This window comes from Anguilla anguilla, chromosome 5, assembly GCF_013347855.1.
Source record: "Anguilla anguilla isolate fAngAng1 chromosome 5, fAngAng1.pri, whole genome shotgun sequence".
Classification (NCBI taxonomy): domain Eukaryota; kingdom Metazoa; phylum Chordata; class Actinopteri; order Anguilliformes; family Anguillidae; genus Anguilla; species Anguilla anguilla.
This window is the reverse complement of record NC_049205.1, coordinates 49,824,345-49,852,231: the sequence shown is the minus strand read 5'-3', so window position 1 is coordinate 49,852,231 and position 27,887 is coordinate 49,824,345. Positions and strand designations below refer to the sequence as shown.

At 44.8% G+C, this 27,887-nt stretch overlaps 2 protein-coding genes across 7 annotated transcripts in view; both read left to right on the top strand.

Annotated features, from left to right (window-relative positions):
- The window catches only part of LOC118228237 (A-kinase anchor protein 13-like), a 102,325-nt gene extending 90,190 nt beyond the window's left edge, over positions 1-12,135 (top strand). For all 6 annotated transcript variants that reach the window (XM_035419593.1, XM_035419592.1, XM_035419590.1 and 3 more), the window contains 15 exons: positions 59-309; positions 409-534; positions 826-943; positions 1,461-1,712; positions 2,305-2,381; positions 3,170-3,351; positions 3,928-4,010; positions 4,151-4,333; positions 4,817-4,969; positions 5,192-5,262; positions 5,697-5,741; positions 6,073-6,123; positions 7,314-7,742; positions 8,332-8,641; positions 8,821-12,135. In XM_035419593.1, the coding sequence (XP_035275484.1) occupies positions 59-309; positions 409-534; positions 826-943; positions 1,461-1,712; positions 2,305-2,381; positions 3,170-3,351; positions 3,928-4,010; positions 4,151-4,333; positions 4,817-4,969; positions 5,192-5,262; positions 5,697-5,741; positions 6,073-6,123; positions 7,314-7,742; positions 8,332-8,641; positions 8,821-8,873 (2,384 nt within the window). In that variant the 3' untranslated portion in view covers positions 8,874-12,135. The remainder of the gene's footprint in view (positions 1-58; positions 310-408; positions 535-825; positions 944-1,460; positions 1,713-2,304; positions 2,382-3,169; positions 3,352-3,927; positions 4,011-4,150; positions 4,334-4,816; positions 4,970-5,191; positions 5,263-5,696; positions 5,742-6,072; positions 6,124-7,313; positions 7,743-8,331; positions 8,642-8,820) is intronic.
- Positions 12,136-13,065: 930 nt separating this feature from the next.
- Positions 13,066-27,887, top strand: part of LOC118228008 (cytosolic carboxypeptidase 4) — a 163,804-nt gene continuing 148,982 nt past the window's right edge. Inside the window, exon 1 of the mRNA XM_035419172.1 lies at positions 13,066-13,207. The gene's annotated coding sequence lies outside the window, so the exon portion shown is untranslated. The remainder of the gene's footprint in view (positions 13,208-27,887) is intronic.

Here is a 27,887-nt window from a genome sequence, read left to right as displayed (position 1 = left end):
TAACCAAAGGCCTGACTCCAGCTGTGGCTCAACTCCCCCCCCACACTTCCTTCCGCAGAGCTGATCCAGACGGAGATGCACCACGTGCGCACGCTGAAGATCATGTCGGACGTCTACAGCAAGGGGCTCCTGAAGGAGGTGCAGCTGGAGGCGCAGACGGCGGACCGGGTGTTCCCCGTCCTGGACGACCTCCTGGACCTCCACACCGGCTTCTTCAGCCACATGCTGGAGAGGAAGAGGGAGGCCCAGCAGGAGGTGAAGGACAGGGGCTACGTCATCCACAAGATCGGGGACGTCCTCCTCACGCAGGTGAGAGGGGGGTCTGGGGGTCGGGGGTCGGTGGAAGGCCTCGGTTTGCGCGTGGTCGCAGGCGAGCGGAAAGACTGAACTCTGTCCCCGTCCCTCCAGTTCTCCGGCTCCAACGCAGAGCGCATGAAGAAGGTCTACGGCAAGTTCTGCAGCCGCCATAACGAGGCGGTCAACTTCTACAAGGAGCTGCACACCAAAGACAAGCGCTTCCAGGCTTTCATTAAGGTGACCGCTTTTAAGTCATCCATTTTGATACTGTTCTAGTCTGTACATATCATCTCATAATGCAGAGGGGTTTTTATGTGAAAGTCGTAATGAAGACAGTGAAAAGTAACCAGAAAGGTGTTAAGAGTCCTTCTGAGCATACAAACTCTGTCTTTTGTTCATGCACAGCTATGGTACAACCCAAAAAGCCAGTACAGCGCTCCATAGGCGTAATTGATGAAAACGTATAAACATACTACTACCGTGGTTACACAAACGTATCAATGCAAGGTATCTTTGCTTGCCTTGCAGAGGAAGATGAGCAGCACTATCGTTCGAAGGCTAGGCATCCCGGAGTGTATATTACTGGTGACGCAGCGGATAACCAAGTACCCCGTGCTCCTGCAGAGAATCCTGCAGCACACCAAAGGTGAGGATCTCCCGCTGAAAGTATGTGGTCGCTCAGGTCGCCGTGGTAACTCCAACACAGACCCTGGCAACCCTCAGCCTATTAAAACAGAGGGCAGGGCCAACGGCACCTGCCAAGCAGCCGGGAACAGGGCCATGTTTCACGGCTGAACCGCCCTCCTCCGTCTGAGCAGCTGCCGGGCGCGTCTCTCGCTCCAGGGCCCAGGGGCCCGACCTCCCACATGCACCCCTGCCGCTCGCTCCGCGTTACACGAAAAAACGTACCTGCCGTTTTTCACAATTTGTGACCGAGCGACCCTGGTGAAACGGAGCTGAAAATAACTCCGCTGCAGTTGTCGGAAAGGCAACTCGACTCAAACGTCTCTTTCTCTCTCTCTCTCTCTCTCTGCCTCTCTCTCTCTCTACATCTCTCTCTGCCTTTCTGTCTCTCTCTCTCTCTCTCTCCCTCCCTCCCTCCGTCCCTCTCTCTCTCTCTCTCCCTCCCTCCTTCCCTCTCTCCCTCTCTCCCCCTCTCGCAGAGAACGAGGAGGACCACCGGGGCGTGACGGAGGCGCTGCGGCTGGTGAAGGAGGTGATTGCGGCGGTGGACAGCAAGGTGAACGAGCACGAGAAGAAGCGGCGTCTGAAGGAGGTGTACAGCCGCACGGACAGCAAGTCCATCATGCGCATGAAGAGCGGCCAGATGTTCGCCCGCGAGGACCTGATGCGCGGCCGCAAGCTGCTCCACGACGGCCCGCTGCTGCTCAAGAACTCCACGGGCCGGCTGAAGGGTGAGGACCCCGCCCTCCCGCGGCTAAGCCCCGCCTTTAATCCCGTCCTCCTCTCCCTTTTTCACAGAGGTGTCGAATGTAAGCCTCTTCTCCTGCCTCACACTCTCACAATACCTCACCCTTCACCTCAGACTCTCTGTTTCCCTTCCCTTGCACACGTTGATGCCTTCCTGCCCATTCAGCCTGAATCTCTGCCTGGGTCCGCTCCCACTCTGAGTCACGGCTCTTCGGGTTCCAGTTTAACCTGATTGTCTGTATCGGTCTTCCTCCGCCTCTATCAAAGCGCTTTCCTCCCAGTGTAACCTGAACCCTTTTCCACTCTCATTTTCAGTGCTGTCTTTTCCCATTTAAATCTCCACATTCTTTTGGTCGACCTGCTGTCGATTTCTCTACTTTTCTCATTTGCACACGGTACTTTCTCATTATGCATTACTTTATTCCGCACTCTTTCTCAGAAAGTCATTTTCACATTTAACCCATTTAAGTCACTCCCCTTTTCCACACAGTGTTTGAGTATTTCATTTCTTTTCCTTATTGTTTTCTTTCTTTACAAATTTAAACTAAAACTTTATTTGTCTTCCTCTCCCTACAGAGGTCCAGGCTCTACTCCTCTCCGACATCTTTGTGTTTCTTCAGGAAAAAGACCAGAAATACGTGTTTGCTTCACTGGTACGTTGCCGATTATCAATTTTCGTGTTTCATAACGTGTCTCAGTTTTCGCAAGGCTACCGGTGACCGCTGACCTTAAGGTCGTCTCAGTCCGGGGTTGCGACACGCATCCTCTGAGCCATCGCTGGCGCTTTGCGTAACTTCTCCAGCCACGCAAGGCCCCTGCAGACGCTGGCTTTGATAAAGCGGCCATGTTGGCTCCTCCAGGCGTTTGGCAGGCTCCAGGCATTTGGTCCTGCAGTTATAAAAGGTCTGCCGTTCTTTTTTCCGTGCCTTCACTCAGCCCGCTTGCTACTTCACGGGCCTGGTCTGCCGGCTTCCCAGCGGCCTTCAGTGAAACCGGAGCGAGGCCGTGAGTCAGCTCTGGTGTGTTGCGTAACGTGCACATCTGTAAAAAGTCATCAGCAGTGGAGAATGCAGACGTATTCGAGCGAAATGGCTTTTTATCAGCGGGCAAAAATGTAACGTCAGTAGTGTTTAGACTGGTGCAAATAAGGCAATGATTTTAAACGTTTAAAATTTAATATCTCTTCGGTGTTTCTGTTTTCGTTTTATTTGTACTGTACCTCTCACAACTGCCTCATTGCAATTAATCCTCGAAAGGCTGTATTGAACCTCAGTGGGATTTACTTCAGAAAATAAAGAATAAATGAAGTACATTGCTGAACCGTGGAAGGAAGAGGTATAATGGTAGCGTTGAGGTTAATCCCCACTGAAGGACCTCTGCCTTTCCCCTCTCTGGCTGTCCTGGCCCCTCACCCCCTCCCTCTTGGCTGTTCGTGCCCCAGGACCAGCGGTCCACGGTCATCTCCCTGCAGAAGCTGATCGTGCGGGAGGTGGCCAACGAGGAGAAGGGCCTGTTCCTCATCACGGCCAGCGACGAGAAGCCCGAGATGGTGGAAGTGCACGCCAGCTCCAAGGAGGAGCGCAACACGTGGATGCAGCGCATACAGGACACCATGCAGTCCATGTGAGTGCAGAGAGGATTTCCTGTGGGAAGTCATGCCCCCGGACAGCCTAAAGCAATATGCACTTATAGCACAGGCAGTTTAACTGGGGATTAACTGGGGAAAGGTAGCGAAGTACCCTTATTTTTAGATGCAAAGCACCTCATATACATAATAATAATAATACATTTATTTTATATTGCGCTTTTCAAGAACTCAAAGACGCTTTACAATAACATGGCTTGTAACAAACAAGCAGACAAACAGACCGACAGACAGTCAGCCAGTTAGTCAGTCTCTCTGTCTCTCTCCACAAGGGGGAGCTATTAGCACTCATAGTGCTTTGCGTCAATGGCAATGTGTCCTTGTTTGATCAAGCACAGGTCTTATTTGCAGAAAGATAGATTAAACAGAGAAACACTGAGAGATAGAGGAAAAAAGCATGAGAGTACTGTTCTATCCCTGGTGGAATGAGAGTTCCTGATACCGAATGAGCGTGGATAGAATGCTCCCATTGGTGGGGATGGTATAAGGGCATTGATGGTAATGCTAACAGAATTGATGAAAACGTGACTGATGCGATTGAAATGATTTCACAGAGAGAAGGACGATGACGAGGGGATTCCCAGCGAGACGGAGGAAGATAAGAGGCTAGTGGAGACTAAAGCAAAGGAGATGAGAGGTAAGGGGGTGATGGAGTAGGGTGGGGTGTGGAGTGGGGTGGCAGGGGCTGGTCAGTCTCCTCTCTGCGAGGCCCAGCCCGCGTCAGGGTGGTAGGGGGAAATTATGCTAACGCTGCGGCCCCCCCCCCCCCCCCCCCAGAACTGCTGCGGAAGAAGGACGAGCAGATCGTGGCCCTCCTGGAGGAGAAGGTGAAGCTGTTTCGGGACATGTGCGACTGCGGGACGGGCGAGGACGCCAGCCCCGTGTCCCGCACGCTGTTCAGGGCCACCGCCGACAACATGCCCAAGGGGGAGCCCGTCATGAAGGACGCCCTGAAGGAGGGTGGGTGGAAGAGAGCGGCTCACGGGTTCCATCAGAATGGAGCGAATCGTACTACACGTACAGCTGTCAATGAGAACCTCAGGCTTTACTTTACATAGCATCTTTTATATATTGCCTGTTTTATGATTCATTATTTTATTTTTTGGGACACTTTCTATGTAATATATATTATCAGATTTTACTAGATGAAAAAAATGTCCCTGTTGCTGAGGCTGAATGTTAATGTGTAAACGATGTAAGAATTGAATAAAAAGATTTTGCTCCTGCGCACTGTATTCTGCACAAACTCCTTTATTAAATAACAGAAACTTAGATTTGATTTTTTGTTTTATCTTATAAGATAAAAAAACGTATACTGTGCAGAAACATAACCTTTTTTACTCTACTGTTTTTTCTAAAACTTTTGCCAGATGTGCAAACCTGGTCTTCTCAGATGTGTGAGTAGTGTAACGAGCATGTCTGTGTGTGGTCTGTGCGTTGCAGTGGAGACGCTGCAGAGCCTGGTGAACGGCAGTTTGGGCGGGGCCATGGGGCAGCTGGAGTCGGCCAGCGGCGGCGGGGTGGGGCCGGTGTGCCTCCCTCGCAGGGCCGAGACCTTCGGCGGCTTCGACAGCCACCAGATGAGCATCTCCAAGAGTGAGAGAGCCTCCCGCTCGCCCGCCCGCCCATCACCCGCGTGACACGCCCGTTACTCACTCAGCCCCGAGTCCCGCTTCCTTCCCCCGCGCGCTAACGCCCTTCCCTTCCCCCGCGCGCTAACGCCCTGACCTTCCCCCGCGCGCTAACGCCCTGTCCTTCCCCCGCGCGCTAATGCCCTGTCCTTCCCCCGCGCGCTAACGCCCTGTCCTTTCCCCGCAGACGGGGAGAAAGACGAGGGGGAGGATTCGCCCGACCTCCGGAGGACTGAGTCGGACAGCGTGCTGAAGAAGGTAACCGGCTCGAGCGCAAGCGAACCGAGCGCGCTCAAACGCGGGGCGATGGCGCTGGGCCCCGGCTCTGCCACCGCCGCCCGTCCGCGCAGGCCCAATGAAACGGTGATAACCGGCGCCCTCGGCACTGGCGCTCCGGTGGGCTTCCCCGCCTTTCGTAACGAGCCTTCGTTTACGGGTTGCCTGGCAACTCCCTGCCCTCCCCAAGTTCAGACGAGCCACGCGTGAGCCGGGGGGAATCCGTTTTATTTTTTTAAAAAGGGATTGGAATGAAAATGCGGCCATTAAGAGACAGACAGACACCCCCGGGCGCGCCAGGCCAGCGGCTTAATGCCTGTGATTACCGCGTCCGGCAGGTGGGATCAGGTGTCCTCTTAGCCGCGGATTACAGTAATGCTGCAGCTGTGCTCTTTTTTTTTTTTACCCCCCCTCAGGGCGGGAACGCCAATCTGCTGATGCTGCTCAAGAGGAACAGCGAGGTACGTGGGGCCCCCGCGCCGAATCCGTGCCCGAACCCCCCACCCCTCCCACCCCCGCCACCCCAACCCCACTCCCGCCAATGAGACAACACCGCTCTGTACTCCTCTCACACTCCAACTGGCTTATGGAATAATAATATGCACGCCTCACTACCCAGGCCCTGATAATGAGCTAATGCAGTCATTAGGAATGCTCACTATCCTGGGATAATGTAGCTCTGGCCTAAACACCTGCTTCTACTGTCAACTTTTCACGAGTCATCATTTATTTATTTTGCTGGCTGAATTTATTTATTTTTTCTCTCTCTCTCTCTCTCTCTCTCTCCAACAGCAAGTCCTGCACAGTGTGACCCACCTCCACGACCTGCTGAACACGCTGCAGGTACAGTAGAGAGTCCGCCTGCGCCCCGGGCTCAGGGACGGGCGAACGCAGCCGTGTTCCTGAAGCGTTCTCCGTGTTCTAAAAGCGGCGTGCAGTAAGCAACACGTGATACAGGGACGGCCGAATGTCCCAGCTCAGCAGGGCTAGGGGCCGTTTAAAACAGGCCACAGATTGACCTAGATTCGAAGAATGACAATAGAACGGTACAGCTTTAAGTTATAGCTGAGTGATACCTGACACTCTTACGTCTAATCACTCATATTTTCCATTTATAAATGTCACCAGCACCTGCTTAAAACCACATTTCAGTGGGCGGTGTCCTATGGCACCGCAGTCTAATTTTATGAATCACATTATTGCTATGCAGATGGCGGGTTTCTGGTTATTTCCGTCATCGACAGTCGTGCCAGCATCTTTCCATCAACCCATTTTAAGTTTTGCAAAATTATAAAACTGGTATCTGTCAGTACAAAAATAAAGTAATCCTCATGGTCTGGATTACTCTAAAGAAGAAGAAAACCAGTACCAATGAAAAGCAGGTGTTTTCCATCAGTTATGTTCTTATTATATTATAATATGGACGTAATGTAATCATGTGGGTTTGAGTGAGAGAGATGAATCATGGTTGTGTGCATGAGTGTGCTTGTGTAACATGTAGCAGTAGAATGTGATTTCTGAATCAGCGGAGTGTGTGACATGCAGAGTGAGAGAGTGGTGTGTGTGACATACACAGACAAAGCGGAGTGTGTGACATTCAGACACAGCGTGTGTGACATACACAGACAGAGCGCTGAGTGTGGTGTACAGAGAGAGCGGTGTGTGTGACATAGGCTGACAGAGCAGTGCATGTGGCATACACAGACAGGGCAGTGCGTGTGACATACACAGACAAAGCAGAGTGTGTGACATACACAGACAGAGCAGAGTGTGTGACATACACAGACAGAGCGGGGCGTGTGACATACACAGACAGAGCAGAGTGTGTGACATACACAGACAGAGCAGAGTGTGTGACATACACAGACAGAGCGGGGCGTGTAACATACAGACAGCAGAGTGTGTGACATACACAGACAGAGCAGAGTGTGTAACATACACAGACAGAGCAGTGTGTGTGACGTACACAGACAGAGCAGTGTGTAACACACAGACAGAGCTGCGCCTGACCCCGCCCGCTCCTGTGTTCCCAGGCGGTGGTGGTGCAGCAGGACTCCTTCATCGAGGACCAGCGGCAGGCGCTGAGCGAGCGGCCGGCCTCGCGGCCCTCCTCGCGGCCCAGCTCCCTCATCGAGCAGGAGAAGCAGCGCAGCCTGGAGAAGCAGCGGCAGGAGGCGGCCAACCTGCAGCGGCAGCAGGCCGCCCACGCCGACGAGCGCCGGCGGCGGGAGCGGGAGTGGGACGCCCGCGAGCAGGCCCTGGGCGACCGGGAGACGCTGCTCGCCGCGCAGGAGGAGGAGGCGCGCAGGAGGCGCGGGGAGCTGGACGACGAGCGCCAGGAGCTGCAGGCCCGGAAGGAGGAGTACCAGCGGGACCTGGAGCGGCTGAGGGACGCGCAGCGGAAGCTGGAGCGGGACAGGGAGCAGGTCCGCCGCGAGGTGGAGAGGCTAGAGCTGGCTGAGGTGAGCGGACTTGATAATGAATGCCGCATGTGGATTGAATACACGTCATGAAACATAAATATTTATTTAAGCAAGTCTTTACCGTGCCAGTGCTGTCTGTGGTGTGGCCTGGAGTCGCACAAGGAGAAGCACATTTGGCCGTAGCATCACCCAGGGAGGGAGGGTATCATCACACTCCTGTGATTGCCTGGTCGCCTGCAGATCGTGTTTAGATTTCATCATCATCTAGAAAATGTACATGAGCCTGTACGTTACAACTGTATGGTCTTAAAAGAAATGCCTTCAGCATTTGGTCCTCTAATAACAGCATTAGTAGTTGTAATTCTTGTTGTTGTAATAGATTTTATTGTTGGACAAGTCACCTGACTTGGGTGACTAGCAGATCATTAGGGAGATGGCTATAGATGTTTCACACACCTGTAGCTATCTAATGCAACAGAACAAATACAGAAACCTGCAAGCACACGCCTAAAACAACACACAGTAGTAGATGGTAAGTTTAATGGAAAACGCTAAATGTCACCACTTTATTAGCGCTGGAGAGACTCCTGAGAGATACGCTGTTTGATTTTTCTTTGTTCTGTTCCAGGAGAAACAGATGCACAGGACGCCGTCCACCACGTCAGAGGACTCTTTGCTCTTTCTGAGCAGTAGCTCACTGGACAGAGACGTGGGGGAGTGTGAACTGTCCTCCTCCCTCAGGAAAGACTCGCTGAGCAAGCTGGACTCGAAGCGCAAAGGGAAGAACTTTATGCCCTTTGGCTCCAACGCAAGCCAGAAGGCCTCGAGCAGCGAGGGCCAGAACCAGCTCCCCAACCGGCTGATGCAGCTGGCCAAGACCAAGGACAAGAAGGAGAAGAAGAAGAAGAAGGGTAAAGGACAGCAGCCACAGCCCCCAGGTACGGCACACTCATGTACCTACGGTACATTAGTGAATCCGAATCGATGTAACTCCGCCTTAATGACATGCAGCCCCCCAAGTGGGAGTTTTTTTAAAGAGAGAATGATCCCTCTGGAAGCCAGGCTGTGCTAGTGGTCTGCGGATGATGTCATTAACACGCTCGCTCTCCCCCAACAGAGTCGCCTCACCTTCCTGATCAGCCTGCGGGTGGGGAGATATACTTCTGCTGACCTGCTTCGGTCCTCCGCTATCCCACAATTCTCCGCTGTCAAAACAAATGCACCAGCTGAATGTAAGGTCGAGCGCGTGTCGCTGTGTGGGCCCCACGCGCGTGTGGGCAGGCTCGGGTGGGAGTGACGCCCCTGTCACCCGACCTTCCGTGGCCTCCGGGAGCCGTCGTCACCTGTGGACTCCTCCGTCATGGAACGCCTGCGTGCTACTCTCCCATAAGCTTCCTCTGAAGAGATTTAAACCAACAAAGATGTCTGACATTTCTGTTCTGTATACGCATCAACGTGCAAAGGCGAACGCTTCTCTGCACGTGGCACGAAGTTAGGGTAAAGAAAGAGTACGTTGCGCTGATCAAAGGATTCTGCAGTTACACAGTTCATGAAGTAAAACAAAACAATGTTTTGTGTAAGGGAGGGTTTGCAAACCCAGTCTGAGCTCATAACTATACCAGTCAGGACTGTGAAGTCGAAGAGCTGGATAGACTAATGGCTGCAAATGTTTCGTTTCACAGCATATTGTTTCACAAATGAAGATGCTAACTGTAAACACGCTATTCAAAGAAGTGTACACCCTTCCTATAATGCAGTTGTTAGAGTGAACAACCCTTCTGAAAGGGCTATTTCCTGCCTGTGGTTTTTGTGTAACTGTGTGTCTTCATATTTTGTAAAACGTGTTTTTCTTACTTTCTTAAGAGGAGTTTAAATATTTCTGATTTATTTTTCCATCAGTTGGTTAAAAAGGACTTTTTCTGGGTTCCTCCAAGGGTTAAAGGTCATTGCTCTTTACACTTCTGCTACTGTACGCAGTACAGTGAGAGAGTCACACACATGCAAGTTAACAGGAGGCACGTCTCCATTACACACACCCAGATAGATCTGCAGGGACACCGAGAGATGGAGACAGAGGGATAGAGAGTGAGAAATAGAAGAGAGATTAAGAGAAAGAGAGCGAGAGACAGAAAGAGGCATGGGCTTGATTCTTTTGCTGTGTGGTACATCAAGCGACTTCACAGATAAAAGTGAGCCAGGGCTCCATTACAGACCTTCAGAGAGATGCTGAGACACAGATAGAGCCATGCAGAAAGATGCAGACGGAAAGACAAACATGAGCAATGACAGACAGACAGAGAGAGACAGACGGACAGAGAGAGGCGGGTAGGTGGAGCTAAACTGTCCCTTTTCTACACATGGGGCCAATTTGGTCTCAAATGGAGGGCAGTGATGTACACTGAATGGGAACCCAGAGGTTTAGGTGTCTGCACAGGCAGTGGGAACGCAGTTTTTTAAGCCAGAGATTCAGACGCCTGCACAGGCGGTGGGAATGCAATGTTTAAAGCCTCAGTTGTGAGTCCTGTACAGAGAGTTCCTAACCCTTCCACCTTATGTTTTTAAATATGTGTCTGAAGTTAATTACTTCCTCGTAGCACAATTAACAGTTGAATGTTATATCCATCTGTTGAAAAAGATGGAAGTTTGAAAGCAGAGACACCATTTAGGATGCATACATGTTTCCCCCCTTCTACATCAATTAGTGTATGAAAGCCTTTCCACTGCAATCATCTCACAACAAATTTAACATGGTTTGAGGCTGCAGAGCACTTTAAAAGGACACTCTGTTACAAATGATGGTAATTCTTGCTTTAATATAGACAATCAGGTAATTAGATTGGAGTGTAATAATTATCTTTCTTTTAAAGGGGGACTGTTATGACTTAAAATGGAGTAGCAGTTATTTTGTATCATGTGAATCTTTTTTCAAAAATATATTTGATCCAGACACTCACATTTCAATTTGGATTGTTTTAGTTTGCCTGGTACTTTGATTGTTACAATTATTTTTGCTATTGCATTATTTGCAATACTGGAACCTACCACATGGGGGCAATACATCTCTTTAAAAATAAGGGAATAACAATTTGATGTCTGTTTTATTCCAATTGAAACGTGTGATCTACTCAAATTATTTATAAAAATTGCAGATGTGTCTTCGGTGAGGTTTTTATTTCAAATTTGTCTTTTTTATGACCCAGTTCTCAAACTTATCATGTCATCCAGCAACCCAGCTGTTTAACCAAATCACTCTACTGTCCTCATTCATCATGGTTTCTTCTGAACTAATGGTAACTGTTCATCAAAGCAAAACTAACTTTAATGCACTTCTTACAGTCTGTGCTGTTTCTTTTTTTCTGAAATCATAAAGTTCATTTTATGTCCCTGGATTTCACTGATTCACCTTATTTTCTCCCGCTTGGAATACGGGAGATTTTTACTGTATAATTTACTGTGGCTGTAAAAAAGCCCATTTGCCCAGTATTTGAGCTGCTGAGGCATTTGTTCTGTTAAAAGAATGGAATTAAAGTGCAGCATGTCACCCCCTCCTCTACTGTGTGTTTTCAGCCTGAAATGTGGTGCTGACTCCACTCTGAGTCCTTTGCCTTGGTTAATGTTCAGTCATTCTGCCTTGCTTTAACCCCCAGAGGGTGATGCTCGCCCCTCAGATTCCCTCTCCCACAGTGGCGTAACAATCGAAGGGAATCTCCACATTCTCTCTGCGGGGAATACATTTCTCTGTTATGCGTATTCAGAGATCACCACATGTACTAAGAAAGAGAACACGGTCTTCCTACGTTTGTAACTGAGCAAAGAGAAGCATATAGTAAAGATTGTCATGACTGGTATGATATGACTGGATCTTAAAAGAAGATAAAATATTTATGTTTTGCCTTAATAACCTGTTCTCCTTTGAAATCCCCGGGCCTGCCACGCACCTGCCCAATAGCGTCGAACCTTAGTCTTAAAGGCCAATCTGTTAAACATGCCCGGAAAAGAATCTTTTTCAAGTGTATGTTTAGGATTTATTTGTCAGACAGTTGTATTCTTAAAAATACAAGGAAGAAAAAAAGCAAATGGACCTTACGTAGCCTTATTCTAATGATGAAATGCACTAGACCGTTAGCCAGCTTGTCTCAGGATCACTCAATAGGTTTTTTACCTCTGCTTTCAAAGTAAAGAATTTGTTTGTACTAAGGGTACAGTTTTATTGTCTTGCTGATTTCTGTATAAAAAAGGGCAAAACAACTATTATGTAAATATCATTCATGTAAAAAAAATTTGAAATGTAAAAGTATTAATTTTTTTTTTTGTGATTCATTTCAGCTTTTTATATAATGAGGCTTTATTTATCTGTGTTCTCTGCATTGTGGAGGTATAAAATGTAAAGTCGTTTTTTCCCCTCATAATAAATAACTATTATTGAAAGTCAGTGATGTATTGCAGTTATTCGTTGCTACTCTTACCAGCAGCTGTGGATGGCACACACACTGGGGAAATTATTATGCCTGATTATATTAATTTAGCAGATGCCTATACCCAGCAATTTACAATGTCATTAAGGCATATTGTAAGAAAGTTAAACATAACCTTTGCAAGGGGTACAGATCAGAATAAACACGACAACAAACAATAAAGCATATGACAAGTAGCTGCTATTACACATGCACAGTCTGTGCATAGTCACACGTAGGACCATAAAATGCTTTGTAATTCCATATTTAAGTGCCAAGTTACATTCCACAAGAAATTCCAAAGGCTACAATTTACAACAATGCGTTTCAAAAATAGTTTATGCCAAACTAAAATCCCCCCAGTTATAGGCAAAGAAAGAGTTCTGAGGTTGAATACAAGCAATTAATACATTTATTGGTTCCCCACTCTGGGCTGGGTGTCTGCAACCTTAGTCCACAGGAGCCACAAGATCTGGTTAATGGTCTTGCTCAGCACATAATTGACCAATTAAAGACTGATTATGCAGCTATCTCGCAATGCCTTGTTTCTTGGGTGTGTACTGATGCTGATTTTAAGGTGAAACCACAAAGCAGCAGATTATGTGGCTTCTTGGATGCACATCTCTGCTTTAATTCCTGTGGCCACACATTTAAAGGTGCAGTCCAGCTGTGTCATTTTGAGGCTGATAGACTAATGTGAGTTTTAAATGACTGATCTATGGCAGTATGCACTTTGAGTTTGTTTGATTGAGCCACCTGTTGGCCCGGTTAAGATCACTCTGCATGGAAGGGGGGGGGGCACGGCCACGGCCTGCTAGCTTAGCACAGCCATGGCCTAACAGGCCACAGTTTCTTTTTTTGGAAGTAGTTTGGGGACTAAACAGGAATGCGTTTGTTCCATTTTGACATGCTCTTCTTTGCCCTTGCTGCAGTTGTTGTGCCTGTGAAGTAGTTACACAAATCTGTGTTTTGAATAATTTATTTTCTTTTCATACCTGGAACCTTCCTTTGCTGGCATACTTGTGTCCAACTGGAAATGAATACTATAAGGTAAGTCAATTTTGTGTTTCCTTTAAGTCAAAGTTTGTGTTTAAAGTCGTAATTGTAACAACACATCCTTTTCTTAAGCAAATATCCGTGTTGGAAGCTGAGCTGTGTCTCCTTAGCAAAATGCAGCTTTCTGGCAATGTTCAGTCCTACAGTAAATACCTTCCTTTTATGTGAAGGTTTAATATTAAGAGTTGAGGATTAAGGCCTAAAATGATAAGTTATTATCTGGGGTTAATACTCTGTATGCTGTAAATGTTTTTAGATCATACCTTTCTGTGCTGTTCTGTTACGGCAATCAACAGACTACAGCTCTCTTATAAGACCAATGCGCACACGCTGGCTGACTTTCTCTGACCTTAGTGTGAATTCGTATACTGAAGCATAACATTTCTGTGAAGCATTTCTCATCATAGTGGAAAAAATGTCCACAGATTCTCTCGCTGTCTGAACCAGAATGGGAGGGATAGCTTCCTGCAGAATGCTGTTGTGCATTTGTAGTGGTCAGTGCCAACATTTGTACTCTTTGCAAGCTCTTGTTTTTTTTGTTGTTTTTTTTTACTTTTATTTTTAAACACCGAGACACTGTAGCAGAGGAACAAGGCATAGGACTCGAGAAACTCGAGCAGCCTTTGTTCCTCCACTGTGAACACACATTCTGTGTTGAAAAGCACATAAGATTGCTGTGGAGAGTTGTATGAACACACGTTCTATGCTTATATTTTGTTCAATAAGAATTCTACATTACTGTAGGCTACTAAAGTGGGCCATGCTTCAAGTTTGCTTGTACTGTAAGTGGAAATGAAGCCACTTCAAGGTTCACCGCACATGTGTATTAGAACTAATTCACTCATAATTTACCATTTCAATTTTACTGGTAGCTTATTTCATATCCTGTCTTTTGTAATAATGACATGCAGTAAATTATGCAAATAGATAATAACTTTGCTTTAAACTAGTCAGCATATATTCTATGTTGACATAGTCTACCTTTGGAGAACTTGCTTCTCTTTATAGAGACCTATGCCTTCTGAGTCAGTTTCAATAACAGTGCTAAGCAAATGGAGATATCCAACAGGGTGGTAGTCAAGTGCTTCCAATTTTCATTAATCTTTGGGTGCCGTTTCACTGGGCGCCAGGGATGAGGCAACTGCACTTGTGTGCATAATTTAGCCTCCATCTCTGCTGACGCCTTGTCATCTAGCCATCATATTTCACTGCCTTTCTTACTGACTGGGCTCTTTCGCGCTGTCTGTGTTTATCCTAATTGGTCCTCTTTCCTTGATTTGCTGAATAGGCCAGTTTTGGACCTTTTCCGCTCCTTGTAAATTATTGCATTAAGCTGTATTGATCTCAGTTGAAAGGTATAGCAAAGAAGGCTCAGTTTCCCTCTTAGTCTCAAGCGTGAGAGACGGGGCTACTGGAAATTGTTCTGTACTGGTAAGAGAACACAATGTGCCTTTCCCTTCCACTCATTCGAACACTGTTCCATTAGAACTCAACATCCTCCACTGCCTGCCTTGAATTTATGTTTGCATCAAATTAGCCACATGATATGACACTTTACATGGCATGTGAATATAAGGCCACCTATTGAACAATTGTAACAGGGTGCTCTCTTTCAAACTAGCTAACATCTAGTTTAACATTTTCTTCTTGTTTTTATCTCCGCAACATTCTGTGGCAACACCCTTCACAAGATCCAGCAATGGTTTGGATTATCAAAGGGCTTTTCTGCCGAGATAATAGAGAAGAGTAGTATATGAGACTCAAACATGCAAAAGTGGGGCGCTAAAGTTTTTTCACTTTTGCTGTTGTCAGTGAGAGGCTTCTACAGTGCTTGTTACCCTAGGGATTAGAGCACCAACCATTTCTGTCAACACAAGTCTATGCTGGCTGTGAGCTGGCTGTGAGCTCTTCAGATGTGCTGGGCCTCTCTTTTGAGAACCTGCTCAGTGTGGACAGACATTTGCGGGTGTTATGATATCAAAGAATTGAAGCACAATGCATCATTACAGCTTGTTTTTCAGCATCACATGGGACCAGATGACTGCCTCAGACAGAAACAATGTAAAGTTCCGGAATGTTCAAACGCGCCACCAGCTCTGTGTGGCAATTGCTGCCGTCAGCCTTTCTCTGGAACACAAAACTACGTGGAAGTTTTGTTGTACATCAAATGAGTTTTGCTCTCCATTTAGTCGGTGTCAATAATATTTATCTTCATACCCATCTGTTTTCAGGTTTCATATCCTGAAGTACAGGTTTGGTCCTGTAGGGCTATCGACTTGCTGTTTAAAGCAATCGTATGGAGACCAGAGCCAGCCAGCGTGGGTGAATGTCAAGCAGGATTCTTGACTGTGTGTCAGTTGGTTTTGGATTTTACAGTCTGCCATTAATAACTTTATTGGCTCAATTTGCTCAGTTCACATTATATAGTTATAAATAATAAATTGCCCCAGACCTTTTTGCTGTAATAAGCAAGACTAATTTTAATTTTGTCTAACAAGCATGTCTAAAGGAGTATGGCAATATCTTATGGCAATCTGTGTGGAATTAGCATAGAAGTAAAACTTGTGCGCACACACAGTTTTCCTTGAATTGAGTGTCTCCCCATGTTAGAAAGGCCGTGATTTAAATTATTCCCGGTGAGCGGACAACCATGGTTACAGGGCTGTTGACTCTCCCGTCTCTGACGTCTGCTCGGTATCTCCACAGACAGCAGCTTGAAGAGAAAAAAACAAAACAGACACAATGCAGTGGGCAGAGAAAGAGATCAGGAGATGAATGTTAGTTTTGGTTCTACAGGTCAAAGAAGATTGAGTAGCACTTACCGTTCCTTCATAATTTTCCCTGATACAATATGACAATACAATGCTTACATTATTATTTCCTATCACATTTCCTGATTCCGATGTAATGTATCCTATGGTAATGTGGTCTCTTGAAGGTGATTTTTTAGGAAACTGACTTCAGGTGAATGCTTGCTAGAATATGTGCATGTATATAACGCACCTACCCGGACACTAGGTGAATATGTAATGCTGGCATATGAGATGACAGGTCAATTGGAGAGGAGAGATGTTAATGTACGGGTGCTGGAAAATGACGGGGCTTGGTGGCAGTTGAGAAGGCATGAATGAGACTGACTTGACAAAAGGGCTCTTTTCTGAGGCCCTCGGCGACAGCAGCACACTAATCGCTTGGCTGCGAACAGAAACTCGGCAGTCAGCAAAGTCTCCTCCGTAGTGCCTCCGCCATCGGAGTCTCCACGGTCCTTTCACATGCAAATGCTTACAAAAACTTGGCCGCGCTTAGAAAGGACCGATTCAAATGTTCCCCCCTCCTTCCTTTGGCTAACTGGCGATTCCTTTTGCCTCTTTTCAAAAGGTGTAGTTCGTAAGCCAGTCAGCTTCATCTTCGCTGTGCTCCGCAGCCAAATGACCTGCAGCACGGTGATTGTTCTCTTTTGAAAACATGTGCCTCCAGGAAACAGTGGGACTGAGTTTTCATGCAATATTTCAGCGCCTGTGAAAGATTCCCTCATGTGGGGAAACCTATCTGAGGTGTCCAGAGTCCTTTTTTTCTACATAGCTGGTCTTCAATGGGAGCAATTGAGTTAGGGCAGAACACTTTTTGGCAGTGCCTCCCAAACTTGGTCCCAGGATCATCCTCCCCCCAGCTATAACTTCAACTCCTGAATTCTAACAAGCTGTTAATTGTTAATTAGACACTTAATTATACTCTTATGTCTATTGGGGCATGATGTATCCTCTTAAGACCACATTGTCAGACAGTTATGACTGTACAAACTGAATGTCCCATATTCACTTCCCAGGGCTTAATTAGCTCTGGATTAGTACTGTTTTCCATAATCTGCCATGTGGTAAATGATTGATTAAATTATAGATATAAAAGGGAAATCAGTGGAATCCTAAATGTGGACAATGAGCCAAAACCATGTGTTATGTTAAAATAAGTTAATTATGGAAGAACTTCGACACGTTTCCATGTTTCAACCGTATCTGGTCAAGAGATGTGTCTGCGTGTGTGCGGGGGTGGGAGTGTGAGGGGGGGTATTTGTAAAGCCTTGCTTTAGCGGGCAAGAGTAGTGTTCCATCTAGGATTTTAACAGCCAGGTCCATAGTTTAGAATTCTGTAATGCCCCATTTACCTATTGTAACTTACAAGGCCACATAAAGTAGGATGCACCAGTAGGCATGTCTGCTGGTGGGAGGAATGGGGGAGGGGTGCTTCCGTTTACTATTCTCTTCGCTCCACATCAAGAGTGGGATGGTGGGAGAAATAGCCCAAGAAGGGAATAAGTTTTAAGTCATACTTTACCTCATTAAAAAGTGTACAAACAACACAAATGGGAGAGGTAATGCATTTTGTCTCAGGCCAGCGAGTGTTTAGTCCTGTGCATTCTCAAGAGTAAAAATAGACACAATTCATCCGTACTTGCTCCATTTTACTGGAAATCCACTAGGCATCACTTTATTATAATGCTTTTAAAATGTACTTGTGGATTCTCTGGCGACTTTCAATAGAATGCTGGTGGTTGCAACAACTACTTACAGTTGTGAAAATGCACAGTGAATTGTATGGGCATGCATAATGATGGTGTTCTAATTGGTGTCCTCCTACAATGCCTTTAATGCTGTGCTGAAATGGAAAAGTGAGAAGTTGATGGGGTATTGATGTAGATGAGGTACCTGCAGCAAGCACAACAGATTTCCCTGGTTGTAATGGGTCTGGCACGCTGTATAAGAGTGTAGCCAGTTCTCCACTGTTAAAGCTACAAGCTGATTTGATCTGGCTGGCCCAGGTAAAATACTTGAGTCCTTCGCCTGTTCCCCCTGTTCAAGAGCTGCTCTACCACGTTATATACTGTAATGGATTACAACCCCTCCTGCAAGTCAAGATGCATTTATTCAATGACATGCTGTTACAGGATTGCTGCAGGCGCAAATATGATTGCCAAGATCAGTTTTTCCAAGCTGTAAGAGTCATCTCCATCAAAATTAATGAGCATGATTGATATTTTGGCTTTTGGTCTCACATTAATGAAGCTCACTAATAGGGTGTGACAACTGAAGATGAGAGTTGACCTTGTAAAGTTTTTATTTTATTTTAGTGACAGTCAATGCCCATCCATCGACCACGTCTTTATAACTGGAGTGGGCACCCTCAGGTCTTTATTGGTATTTTAGTTTCTTCAGTTGCACAGCACATGTGGATGGCACAGGACCATGCTACAATGGTGGAGGTAGCAGTATTGTATGAATTTCCTACCAGGGCTGGGAAATGGCATGACCTCGTGTGCAGGCGTGTGTGTCGAAGTACAGGAAATTAAATTGGGTTCTTCACCCTTAACCATGCCTGACTTTCATTTGTTGGGCCAAAACTGGACCGCTGCGAAGCTGCATACCTATTGTGTTTTCCGTCGTGCGACAATTTAGACCATGTAATGCGACTGGGTATGCTCTTGTTTTTAAGGTCACTTTTTTCATGGTTCCATCTGATAACTCGATCCAATTCCCCATATCTTCCTCTATCCAATGCCAACACCCCCCTTTTTGAACCCAAGCAGTAATTGAAGAGGGGATACTATTACTCTGAGCGCTGAAGTGTGGACTAGAATATTTAAAATGTCATGTTTAGTTTGCATGCTTTGGCCACGCTGTCAGATTGAAGGCTTAAAAAATGAGTTTTCCACCTCAGTGCCTTTCTGATGTTACACAGAGGGAACCAATAACATGACTGGTGTGGATTGTGCTTTTCTCATTTTTTTTTTCTTGGGCAGCCTAACATGGTTCAGTTATTTGTTTTTCACACTGTCACAGGACCTTGTAAAACAGCATTGACAATAGCTTGTAAAATATGGCATTGTTGTCAATCGGAGTTGTTTTATTACTAGTCTTTCACTGAAATACAGGAGTCATTGATCACTGTGATCAAACATTATGATGCCCTGAAATGATGGAGGACTATTTATTAAAAGTGCTGTAATTTCTACATGATGAAACCCAAATGTATAAAATAACCTTTAAATAAAACTTGAAAAAACAACCAAATAATTCAAAGTTGAATTATTTAGTTCTGAGCTGCTATTGAAATTAATGAACATGCTGGAGTAAAATGACCATGAAATGTGGAGCAAGGTCAAATGGAATATTGTGCTGGGTCTTCCTGGGGGCAGTACCAGACAAACACATGTGCACTCCATCCCCTTACTTAGTGCAATTATTGTTATCAAATACAAAGTAAATCTTTGTAACAGTTATGCCTGACAAGTGCAAGTCATGGCTACCTTAGGCTAAAGCATTTTAAGTGATTGATGTCTAGATGAGTGAAAATGAAGTGATTTATCTCATCAGTTGGGAGCATTTTGTCTTTGTGGGAAAACAATGGATGTGCTGTGAAGGGACTACTGAGTAGACATCAAAGCCAGAGCTCAACTTCGTGGGGAACGGTCTCCTTGTGCAGGGTGAACTCCATTTCTAGTTCAGGGAAACAACCCATGCATACTTCCATGCTGAATGCCTCTGGTGCCTGACTGATGCTCCAGTTACGCCCTGGGTGTGCCTGGTGTGGGTTACTCTCCTGTATCCTATCATCTCAAGTGTTTTCAGCTGGGTGCTCTGAGAATGTCTAAGCTTCTGTGCTCCATATCTGACTGCATGTTCTGTGCCTGATGTGGGATGATCCAGGGATTTCCTCTGCCCCTCATAAAAGGCAGGCGTGATAATCAAGTAGTCTTTTGTGGATAAACAAAAAAAACTAAATTTTGAGTTTCCCTCTTCTGCACTTCCCGGGTACATCCATGGAGACCCCTGCCCCACATAACTCCATTCCCAGACCCCACCCCACCCCCCTTTTCCCTTCCCTTCTCTGTGTGGCTCAGTTGTTGTATGGCGCAGCTGTGTTTACACACCACACAGGAGAAGACAAAGTGACGGGCTGATTTGTGGAACTGCCTAATATGATCAGAGGGTCTCTGTCCGGCCACAGGAATTCTCTGGAGAAAAGGGTGATGCAGAAAGTAAGCCAATAAGCAAGTAACTATTCTTCAGGGGAATTTATAAGAGCAGCTCTCAGGCAGGTGGCACTGGCAAAAGATAAATATTGCATTCATCATTCAAGAACTACAAGTTTCTACATATTCATATGTCAAATGTATTTACATTCCAATTATTTAGTTGAAAATGTATATCTCATAAATGCTGTCTCAGGTCAAGCTTGGAAGCTTAAGCTTGGAATTATTTCCTTGCTCTTAAATGTATATTTTTATATTTGTTTTAAGACCTTTAAAACAGTGTGACATGTACTGGTGGCAGTAGTCTGTAAGGAATTAGTGTTGTGCCTTGAATAAGGTCACAGTGCAGACTGCATTAGAACCCTTAATTAGAGCAGTGCTAATCTTTTCATTCTTAAACTGTGGGTCAGGATATAGCCCTGGGGGCAGCTGAAGTGGGCTCCAAGATGCATGTGGAAAAGTGCTGGCCATGCCCCTTTCAGAGACATTCACATAAATCAAACTGAATATTGCACTGCATAGTGTCCATGCAGTTATATTAACATGCATTTAAAAAGACATTTCGTTAATACATTTTTGCACAATGTGGTAAAGGGGGATGTTCAGTACTTGCTGGACATAACTATCAAACCCTAGTTTCCCTCTCCACAACGCAGCAATATTGACACAAGGCCAGGCCCAAACATGTTCACATGTATGCATAGATTTGACAATTGGTTAGCCTACATTTTTTTTTTTTTGGGGATGATCACAGAAAACCTATTTAGACATCACGTGAGTGAGGAGAACTTGTGAACCCCTGGGGGGCAGCTGCTCTGTCCTACTTCAGGGAATATGTTCCTGTATATGAGCCTGTATAAGAATGCAGGAACGTGGGCCGACTGCTGTGAGATCCACCACTGATCTGCCCATCAGATGTGTGTGTGTGTGAACGCCTCGGATGAGTCATTCCAACCTGACTCCCGGCTCCCCTGCAGCCCCCGGGGTATCCCGTGCTTTTCTTTAGAGTGTTTCCTTGTCTGAAGAAGCTAGCTCTGATGCTAGCTTCCATTGCTAGCACTGCAAGAGATGTAGAGTCACAGAACCCTCTGACCCTGAGCTGCATGCTACCATAGAATATGGCCAAAATCCGCCTCCTGGCTCTGCCATCTCCAATATGTCCGGGCCGAGGAATCTCTGGAGAGTGCCTCAAATTCCACTCTGTGTCTTCTCTGTAGAGTTTAGGATTTCTGAGCAAAAATAATCCCTGTCTTCACTCTTATTTCCATTTGATGGAGGATTAACCTCCACAACAGGTCAAATTGCTAGGTTCATAGGATGAAGTAACACAATCTTATGTAGAAACAGAATTTCTGTTGCAGTATCGTTGTTGAGTGATGTCGAAAGAATGCCACAGAGTTTTGCTTTTCTGAATTGTGCTATGGGAGATTTCGCTCTCTCAGTACTGGTGGAACCTGTTTGACTCCTACTGAAGTCCGTGTGCGGGTGGTACCTGCTGCTGACTCAGTTTATGAATGAATATGAGAATCTTCCCTCTTTGTTTCACTATTCACTGGCTGGGATGGCTTACATAATGCAGATCCTTTCCCTGAACATAAGACCTGTGGCTAAAAAGCATTCCTCAGCATAGATAAGCACTGCACACTCCGGGCTCCTTTTTGCCACAGTAGCTGTTTGCTTATAGAGTCAATCTCACCAGAGGTGGGGGCAAAAAGCAAGGCTTTCAAAAGAAGACAGTCAAATGCTAATCCTGCTGTCAAAACTCAGACTTTCCTTTAGTAAGTCAAACTCATTTCAGCACAGCTCTGGCATGAAGCCTGATCATGCAGCCAAAATTTTCACATAGATTACAGTACGTCTTTGACTGATTGCATTAGGGATGATGTCATAGAAAAAGTACACGGGAGCGACTATGAATTTACCCGCTACGTACAACTTCAAGATTTCATAGCAGGTGTTGGCAACATTGGTGAGCCACAGGGTCTGCTGGTTTTTGTTACTTGGAATTTAATTGTTTAATTAAGCAGATGAGTGCACCTGTAATTTGCCTAGCATGGTTTACTGAGTCTAAAGTGTTTGCTGATTTTCTAGGGCCAACAAAAAACAGCAGGCCCTGTGGCTCTCTAGGGAGCCAGGGTTAAGGATTCCTGATCTACAAACTCCATTCCTGGTCCCTGTATGCACTGAGTCTGTCAGTTCCATACATAACACTTCTTCTCTCTCCAGCTTTTGTTGTTCAGCATGCATGGCATATTTAATCAATTAAAATTTACTCGTGTCTGGCAGAAGGGGATGCAAATACTTAATCTCCAAAATGATGGTTCATAAAATACCTGTAAATATTTTATTTGACCATTCCTGACTATATCCAGATGTCACTTTAATATAATCCCTGAAATTGTAATATCACCACTTAAACAAACATTTATAGCCTTGTGAACCTTTTGTAACAATATCAAAGTAGCAAGCATCAACACTGCAACTGCAATAGAAACAAATAGAAGTAAAGTGCATGTACACTTTTCCCATTATTGACGCCTCATTGAAGTACATTGGAAGCATGTGAAAATTTATTAAAGTAGCAGTGATGCAAATGGATGCTCCACTGTGCTGATGAGATTAATTGTGAGTGTATTTTTGTACTGGACAGGACACTGTCTTTGACACTGGCATCCAATGGCCAAGGCTGTGGAGAACAGGGGCCTGAGAGGTTTGATCTGTGGTACAGCTTATTTATGGGACAGCGGCTGAGTTGCTGCCTGGCGATGGCTGTTTAGGGGTGTGTTACCTCCGTTCATTCGAGTGCGTTACTGCAGAGTGTGAGGCAGAGGGCGGGGCTTGCCAGCCCAGACTGATAGGAGATGGATTCTCCACTCCTCATCCAATCCGTGAGAGCTCTAATGTGGATCCTCACTGGGTGGGTCAGTGTGACTGCTTATCCAGCTGCTTATGACCCACAGCTGTCAATCGCTGCCTGCATTTATATCTCTGCAGAGAACCTGAGGGGCTAATGCATCTTCACAGCAGTGGGACATTTAGGTGTAATCAATTTCTTTAAGATGTCAAGGCTTGGCACTACGATTCATAACTGCAACACGGGGAGATTTTTAGAATTTATTCAGTAATTATTGGGTATCAAAGTGGAACACTGAGGTTTCTGAGTCTACCATGGAAAGGTGGTGAAATTTAAAATGCATTTATAAAATAAATACATAAAAGCCACACTGGAGAAGGCTTCAGTTGAAATGTCTGTGCATTCGTGTTCATTCCTTTGTACTTTGTCCTTTGTAAAAAAGAATTAGTTCCTGTAACTGAGTGCAAACTGAACTTTACTTTCAATATAAAAATATGAAATGTTCATATTTGCCACTTCACCCAAAACATTGAGTCAAAAAAGTTAAACTGAGACTAATGAGGCTTAAGCTTTACCAAGGCACACTAGGTGAACAGTCTAACGATAGTCTTGGCATGTAAGATCAGAGGAACAGACTTAGTCCTGTTCATCACAGTGTGAACTGTAGCAATGAATTCAGTGAATGTGTCCAGACATCTCAATGAGCTTGTCTCTCAAACTGAATTCCTGAGATTCCAGCAAGTAACATGATTATAGGTTTTGTGTGGTTTGGTCATCCCTCTTGAGGCTGAAGACACTAGTTTTTTGAGAGAGAGAAGGCATATACTGTGCATATATGCATCAAACTATCATATTCTGTACCTTTCAAAGATCATTTTGGACAAAGGATTCACTTCAGAAAGTATGCAGCCTCACAAAAGGAAAATGTTTTCAAATGTCATTTAGGTCAATTATTTTACTTTCTTCCAGGAAAAAAAAAAAAGTTGCATATTACCTTTAGCGGCTGGTTTGGTTTGTGATACAAATAACATGATACTGTGTACAGCATGACTTTTTAAATGCACTATAGGCAAATATACAATTGTTTCTGAGTGTTTATACAGGATACTCCTATTGTCTAAGCTCTTGTTTGATAATATACATATAGGTAGAGTCCACTATTGCAGCATTATAAGGTGCCATTAGATTCCTTGTGTATTATAGCTGTTTCATGAATGAGCAAAATGTATCAGGCCAGAACTACATACCCAATACCAACACATTCCTGTCATATTTGAAGTCCTTCATTCATCAGTTCAGTCTCCCTTATATGGCGTTTTCCTGGAATGCCTTTCAAATCTTGACATGTTCAAGAAAGCTGAACTCCAAAACAATGCCTAGAATGTATTATGCTTCAGCATTGGCATGCTAACACACCAGGGGCTATTGTGAAACCTCATTCCACCTCTCTATGATGCTGTAAGTAATGTTTTCATGCAGGTATCATTGAGGCCAGGCCTATTGAAAGGACACCCTGCTCTCAGTGTAAAAGGCAGCCCCAAGGCTGTGTACACAGTGCATTGTGAGGATTGTGAGTTTCCCTCCATTTCTCTGTTGATATGCTCTCTAAGCCCCTCTGGACATAATAGCGCCAGCTTGGGTCTGTTACCTCCAGAACATAAACGTGCGGTCCAGTCTTCAACACCCAGCCTGGGTGTTTCCTGACCTCAGATTGCAAAGGAGCTGCTTCCTAGACTCAATGACAGCAGTAGATGATGAAAGAAACAGCCTTGACACCGGATGTATCTTTACAGGGCTGCTAGCTGATTTGTCATTCACTTGTATTAACACAGATTATATACATATACGTATTAACATACATATTTGCTTGTTCACAGACCTACAGTGAGATCCATAATATTTGGGACAAAGGCATTGTTTATTTCTTGATTTGGTTCTGTACTCTACGATTTTAGATTTGTGATCAAACAATTTACATGTGGTCAAAGTGCACATTGTCAGCTTTTATTAAAGGTTATTTTAATACATTTGTTTCACCATGTAGAAATTACAGCACTTTATACATAGTCACCAGATTCCCTTGAATGTGCACTTTAACCATGTGAATTGTTTGATAATCTAAAATTGCAGAGAACAGAGCCAAATCAAGAAAAAAAAAAAAACTTTGCCCCAAACATTATTGAGCTCACTGTATAGTTAATGCAACATTGATTTTCATGTTCCACTACATTTGCCCAAAGATATTTTGGGACTACTGGCAACACAAACTAATCAATGCCCATGCTGTGTCTGCAAGAGAGCCATAGCTTCCTCATTCCAAATGGGATTTGGCCATTGATTTAATGTTTTACACAATGGCTATAATCTTGGAAAAGCAGTGGTTAGACTGCCCAATTCTAGATTATGAATCTAAATCCTCTTTATATTGCTGTTGTGTCTGAGACAGGAATGTGTGCCTCATCAGTTCCAGTAGTTATGTAGGACAAAGAAATCTACCACAAATGCACAAAACCTTTCTTCTATCTGTTTCAAATCTCTGAAGTAGCAAGAATGGATTAAGGTACCTCCTTGAATTGCTATTGTACCACTCATCTATGACCACATACTGTGCCATATAAACTATGGCAAAACAGATGCTACAGCTGGCTTATTTAAAGTACTTATGGGTAATTTAAACAATTCCCCATGACAAAAGTAGAACGTGGTGTATTTGGACAACAGGATGTTTTCTGCCTTCTCTGAATCACGGCCCTCCTTTTTGAATAGTGGTGGGATCCATTTTGGCTCTGCAGCAAAGCATGACTAATGGCCTGATTGAGCATGTGATGTTATTTATTTTTTTTTTTCAAGAGATTTGCCTGTCACACAGACCGAAGAGTAGAGCATGAGAGAAACTAAATGAACCGATTCTAAACTGCCTATTTGGAAGCAGCCAAAGGATACACTTTGAGCCAATTATGTTACATGAGAAAATTAAATGGGCAACAGTGGAAACCATTAGTGTAAACTTGTTTTGACCTCTTGGAATCAGTGTGGTCATTGAACACTTGTTCTTCAGCAACGGTTTGACACTGAGATGGAGTGAACGATTGCCTGCAGGTAACTGCCAAAATCAAGGAAATACCAATCATAGTATCCATGTCTGTTAAGTTCTTGACAGACTCTTCTTGGTGAAACTGCCAGCTCATGCCCCAGACTGATGTTTGTAGTCAACTGATTGAATTGCTTGTCTGTTTCGTCTTGCATCTCAAACCAATGCATGAACACGGTTGCACAGTTGAAGAGAGATCACATTTTCAACTACAGTTGCCCTTAGGTTATGATATTTTTCCTACATATTTCCATGCCAACATCACCTCAGCCAGTTTTCCTTGTGAAACATCATGAGGTTGAGCAGTCTTCATCACTGAAGCTCCTGCTGAATGTGCCCCAATAACCCACCCCTCTTTCAAAGTCCCTGAGATCTCTTCTAACTATGGTCGCCAAACTAATGAGCAAATGGAAGTCTCTAGCATTTTTATACACGGCCATTAGCATACTGGGATGTTAACCGCTTAATTAACTCAGGAACCACACCTTTATAGAAGCAGCTGTTTTGAATATACATTATCATTCATTTTTTATTCATTTATTTTTGCCTTAACCGAATGAGCCACCCAGCAGCCCACTGTATACCTCATCTATTAATTTATTCCTGTTTTCTTTATTTTGGCAGTTACTGAACTTGCACTCGCCTTGCGACACCAGCTTATACTGAAAAGACAGTCAACGGTTCCCAAAGGAACAAAACAATTATAATTCCAAAACTCATATTTGGTAGAGACAACCAACAATAATTTTTTCACATAATATTTGAAACTACATGTTGTGAAATTGCCCTATGAACCTTGACGTGTGTGCAAAGAAATGCGTATTACATTGCCAAGCTTAAATAAATTTCATGCTTTTTCTTTTTGTGAAAGACCTATTGTATTCGTCAGCTGTGCTCATCCCTGCAGTCTGCTGTCATGTTCTCCTCTGAAACGGTGTCAGGCACGTTTTCGCACCCTAGTCCACAAATTGAGCTTGCAAAGACATGAGTTTGAGGAAAACACTTCATATGCAGTGTTAACAAGCAGACTGATGACCAGTGCATGATATGCAGTCCTCCTTGCTGACTAAATGCCTCCCTCCCTGGGTAATGGGAGGCAATTATGCATCACCCTGCCAGAAGCTGCCAGTCAGACTTAAGACTAGCACAGTCTGGACTGAATACTCTGGAAAGCATTTCTCGCCCAAACGTTATTACGGGATAATTTTTCATGTCTGAACTGTTGGTACAACTGAGTCTAAATTTGTCTGGGGAGTGGTGGGTTTTAAATTTTCAGTGAAAAGGCCACCATCACAATGATTCCTATAGGGCAAAACCTGATTGAATGAGCTGTTTTAACGCTCTTGTAAACCAGTTAATTACAAAATGCACTGTTAGATTTCAGTCAAACATTTTGGACCTGTCAATATACAATATAGCATTTTTCAGACCAGTAATCTCCTGAAAAGCCTCAGATTCACACTCAGAAAAAGCATTGCAAATTCACTAGCTGATATTTATCAGGACCTACTGTATATATATTCCCCTCTGTAGGAGTTTAGACATATGCATTCCTGATGTCTGAATTCCTGGTATTGGTATATTGGTAGGCTTTGAACCTGAGGTACAGGGACCAGGCCCACATCTAGTGCAATGCCACGGGAGTTTGGTTTCCCGAACAGAAGCCTCCCAAATCCTGAGAGCTTGCATTCAGTCCCATAGA